General features: G+C 34.2%; 1 protein-coding gene across 1 annotated transcript; it reads left to right on the top strand.

Annotated features, from left to right (window-relative positions):
- Positions 1 to 3: 3 nt before the first annotated feature.
- LOC141431752 (pyridoxal kinase-like) lies at positions 4 to 3763 on the top strand (the record flags this gene model as incomplete). The annotated part of the gene is made up of 5 exons (XM_074092928.1): positions 4 to 27; positions 561 to 804; positions 1185 to 1451; positions 1708 to 1887; positions 3115 to 3763. Coding segments are annotated over 5 exons (825 nt in total), but the record flags the coding sequence as incomplete, so codon positions are not given.
- Positions 3764 to 4963: the final 1200 nt, after the last annotated feature.

The following is a 4963-nucleotide window of genomic DNA, read 5'->3' as shown; positions in this document are numbered from 1 at the left end:
AATAAAAGCGCAGTTTTCCCTTTGCAAGTAAGTGCTACACAATATTTAATTGTAATTTCTTCTGTTTTAATTTACTGATCATAATTTCAGTAAAAAAAAACTAGTACTTAACTAGGTCAATCTAATAAGTGGTGTTCTAGAACTTGCGTCATACCTACTGTAACACTAAATACCTATTGATGTCATAAGAACTCAATATTGTCAGCAAATAAGGTTGTTACAATATTGTCAGCAAATAGTACCTAGTCTAACACAAACAGAGCATTAACTATTATGAATGAGAGATCTTTTTATAAGTACAGATATTGATATTGTGTTGGTATGAGTACCTATTGTTTTGTTGAAATTCAACTAACTAGTCAAGACGAGACAACCTGTCTAAAACATTTAAAAAAACAGACCTGTTTAAATTCTCATTTATGAAGTTATTTCATAACAATTAGTGAAAAAATATATTAACCTTTTGCTGATGCAAATGTGGGTCAGATAATTTTTTTTTCTAACATCTTTTTTTCTGGCTAACAACATGTTAATAAGTTAATTGTTTCAATTTTTTTCAGGTTTTAGGCTTTGAAGTAGATGCCATAAACACAGTACAGTTCTCCACACACACTGGCTATAAACATATTAAAGGCAATGTATTGAAAAATGAAGAAATGGAAGAACTGATAGAGGGACTCATACTGAATGAGGTTGACTACTACACACATCTCATCACAGGCTATTCAAGGTCACCTGAGTCTCTAAAGCAACTTGCTGAGATTATAAAAAAGCTGAAACAAAAAAATCCTCAGTTAATTTATGGTAAGATGTGAAAGATTATAAAATTAATAGACTATAAAAGCACTGATGGGTTTATTAATTAAATTAAGTAGGTGTTTATGTCATTTCCTGACACTATTTCTGACTAAGTAGATGATTTACCTTTAGTATTTTATAGAATTATTGTTTGCATTTTTACAAAATAATTATGACTTAACTGACCAGATTTCAAGTTAAAAGAATAGCAATAGTTTCAAACTATTTCTATTTTCTTTACCCTAAATCTAAAATGTGATTATGAATGAGAGATGAAATACTGTAACTATTATCATTAACTTTTTATTATGGCATAAAGAAAATGCAATCTGTAACATTGTAATTTTCTTATATTGATAATAATGATTTCCTATGATTGTTTTCAGTATGCGACCCTGTTATGGGTGATAATGGTAAAATGTATGTCCCAGAAGATATTCTACCTGTATACCGCGACATTGTAGTGCCACTGGCAGATATAATAACGCCTAACCAATTTGAGGCAGAACTGATGACTGGTATGCCTGTTAAAGATTTAGACGGAGCCCTCAAAGTAATAGAGGCATTGCACCAAAAAGGTGTGAAGACTGTTGTGCTGTCTAGCACAGAATTAGGTGATGGTGACAACATAGTTGCAATTGCTAGCTCAAAAGGTATAATGTTTCATTTATCTATCTAATAAAAATATTACAGGAGTTTTTTGTTTTAGTAGGTAGATTTTTTAACTCTATGGTTATTTTTGCCTTTTTAGTGTCAAAAACTGCTAAATGTTTGGAGTTTCAAAAATTGACTATCTTTTGCTTAAGAAAGTGCACTTGGTAGAATAATTTTGTTATTCTGTGTGACTAAAACTTAGACAAATACAAATATACATTTCAATTACAAATAAACTTGTGTTGTTCTTCTCAGGCGAGCAGTACATCATTAAAATGCCAAAGGTTGATGCAACATTCACAGGTACGGGAGACCTGTTTGCTGCTTTGTTCCTGGCATGGTCTTACAAAACCAATAACAATCTGAAGTTAACCCTGGAAAGGGTTATAGCAACACTGCAGAACATTGTGCAAGACACCTATCAGAAAGCCAGAGGTGAGTTAGATAAATTATTGTTGCAGACATAGTAACTGGAGGTCAATCAGACAAATGATTGTGATGGTTATTTTTAGCAGTCTTATAATTTGGTAGTTACTTGAACAAAATATTGAACTACAAGTAGTTTGTTCTTGTTTCTAAAGCCTAGTTTAGATCTGCAAGAAAAGTTAGGCAAGTTGTGCAAGTTACTTTGCTGTGTTTGTTTGATCTCTTCAAACCTTTACGATTACGACCTCGTAATGTAATACGACTTGCACCATTTTTTTGCATGTCTAAACTAGGCACATGTAACATTTTGCCACAGTGACAGTTAATCTCTCTGTGTTTGATTGGTTTCCTAACTTAAATATCTACTCATACTAGTTATATAGAAAAGTAGATATGAACTAAAACAATAACTTTGCTCACCCGCGACCTTATGATAGCTACGTTTATGCAAGATATGCGTGTTCATGCAGTTCCTCCACCTCCACACTGTAAGAATACACACAAACCCATCTATCACCACCACACTACTATAGAGTCTAACATCTGGTAGCATGGTGTTTGGTTGTGTTGCTCTGAAGATGAGCTCTGGTTGAGTTCGAAAGGCGTCAGTGTAGTGCGGTGGTGGTAATAGATGGGTTTGTGTGAGTTTTGTGTGTTCTTACAGTGTGGAGGTGGATGAACTGCATGAACACGCATGTAGCTATCATCATAAGGTCGCGGGTGAGCAAAGTTATTGTTTTACTTCATTGATATGGACCTCCGCAAAGTACCTAACGCCGATTCAATAAATTATTTGAAAAGTAGATATACTTATGTTAGAGCAGTGTTTTTCAAACTGTGGGTCGCGCGGGACCCCCCGTGTGGTCTCGCTCGGATGCCCCTTAGGTCCCCGGGGGTCGCGGTCGCGGTATCTTTAAAATACTCTCACCGTTATTGTGTATGATTATTCAATGTTTGTATTATTAACGTAGGATAATACAAATAACTGTAAGTGGAGGTAGGCAGGGAGTCGCCAAATATTTTTCAGACAAAGGGGGGGTCGCGTCCTGAAAAATTTTGAAAAACACTGTGTTAGAGCACCAATTGTATAATGAGAAAAGCAGAGATCCGATTATAAAATTTAGGTCCGCACCACTTGAGGAAAAAAATTTAAAAATAAACTTAGTTTTGGTACTTTAAAATTAGAATATAATATTTTTTTTAACTTCTCTTATTCATTTTCGCCGTTTGTTACAGCCAAGCAACCGACGGGTAAGATGCCGCGAGCTCTACTCGAACTAAAACTCATACAAAATAAGACTGTCATCGAGGATCCTTCCGTGGCGATAGCTGCTACAAAAGTATGAACAAGTGCGGGACTGAGAAATGTTACGTCAATGTTGTTATTTCTGTAGCTTATTAGGTAGTATGATATTGATTAACAAATGAAGCTTATACAGGTATTGAGACTTTGGGGCAAAGAGTAGAGTTGAGGAGAGAAGTACATATTGTTGAGCGAGTTTATGAGTATATAGACTCACTGTGTTTTGCCTCACAAATTCCGATGTCTGATTTAGAATTAATAAATTGACAATATGAAAGAAAGCATTAAAAGTACAGTTTTTATGTTATGTGCTTTATGTAGTTGCTATATAAAAAATGTGAAACTAGATCAAATATAACAAGATAAGTGGAGCCCACTGGACCAACATGTCTTCCATATTTTAATTTATTGTATAAGAACAAAATAATGATATGTTACTTAATCAAGTATCAAGAATTTTACCAAATGTTATGATATGAAATGCTTGAAATAATTGAAATTACTTTAGGAGGTATGTTCCTTATCTACTTATGTCATATTTTGACGTATTTTATTTTGAATAAATGTTAAATGAATTGTTAACTTAAGTTTTATTTCTGAATGAGAGGTTCAAGGAGGTTCATGTTATAAGACAGTATTTGATAACTATTAATCAACCTTTTCATCTAGACTAGTTAATTTTGGACAGTCTGAGAGCTAGTAAGTATTATAATTTAATAAACGTACAACTACTTATAATTTAGCTACACCTCAAATTTCGATTTGGTCACTGGAACTGGAAAAACTTTGAGAACCAATTACAAATAATGCAAACATCTCAAATACCTACATTGGACCACAACTTGCCAACAGAGTAATATATTTTTGAGTGGTTCGAATAGAAATAGTTATGTTTGCACTCGACTGTAGGTACATAAGTAAATTAGGTCATGATGATGTCATAACGATAAAGCAGATATTTGCGTTTTGTAATATGCATATAGTGACAATTTATTTTAAGTAAATACAAGGAATGTGCAAATATTGTGGTAGTTTTGTTTTATATGCATGTGTAGTGTAAAGCTCAGTAGGTACTATTATAGAAAACCTAAATGGTGTTTCTTCGGCACTTTCCTTCTAATCCGGCTCCAAATATAAATCCTAATCTAATGGATTAATCTGAGCAATCTAATCTAATTGATACGCGAAACAGTTGACTAAATCTGGCTTTTCTGGATCGAGTACCGATTGCCCCTTTTGCTTTTCCTGTGACTTTATCCTTACACCCACAGAGTACTTTAAACATATACTGCTTACACCGTTTTGTCATGTAGATCTATTGAATAATGTTCTGTCATCGTATTTTGTCGGAAAAGTTCGTATTTATCATGCTTTCTCACTAACTTACTAAAGCCGATTGAGAGAGCAATATAAATACGCACTTATCCGACAAAAAACGATAAAAATAGTACTCACTAGATCTGTAGACTAAGTACATAGTCAGGGGTGGCCAACCGGTCGATCGCGACTTAGTTCAGTCGATTGTGGCAAGCAATAAATGTAAATACTGAACTAAGCTGTTTCATTTAAGATTTCAAGATACGTGATTGGTAGATCGCACAGGGTTTCGTCAGTAAACAGTAGATCTTGGTTCTAATCAACTTGGCCACCCCTGACATAGTATCAGGTATGAAGTAGTATGTACTTGGACTTGACAACGCGTAACAGTCGCACGTCGGTAACGAAGCCTATTGATGATGATATTTATAATCATACTCAGCGGCACAAAATTTGGCCCAATCT

Source organism: Choristoneura fumiferana, chromosome 10, assembly GCF_025370935.1.
Source record: "Choristoneura fumiferana chromosome 10, NRCan_CFum_1, whole genome shotgun sequence".
Classification (NCBI taxonomy): domain Eukaryota; kingdom Metazoa; phylum Arthropoda; class Insecta; order Lepidoptera; family Tortricidae; genus Choristoneura; species Choristoneura fumiferana.
The sequence above is the reverse complement of the archived record's forward strand: the minus strand, read 5'-3'. Positions and strand labels throughout refer to the sequence as shown.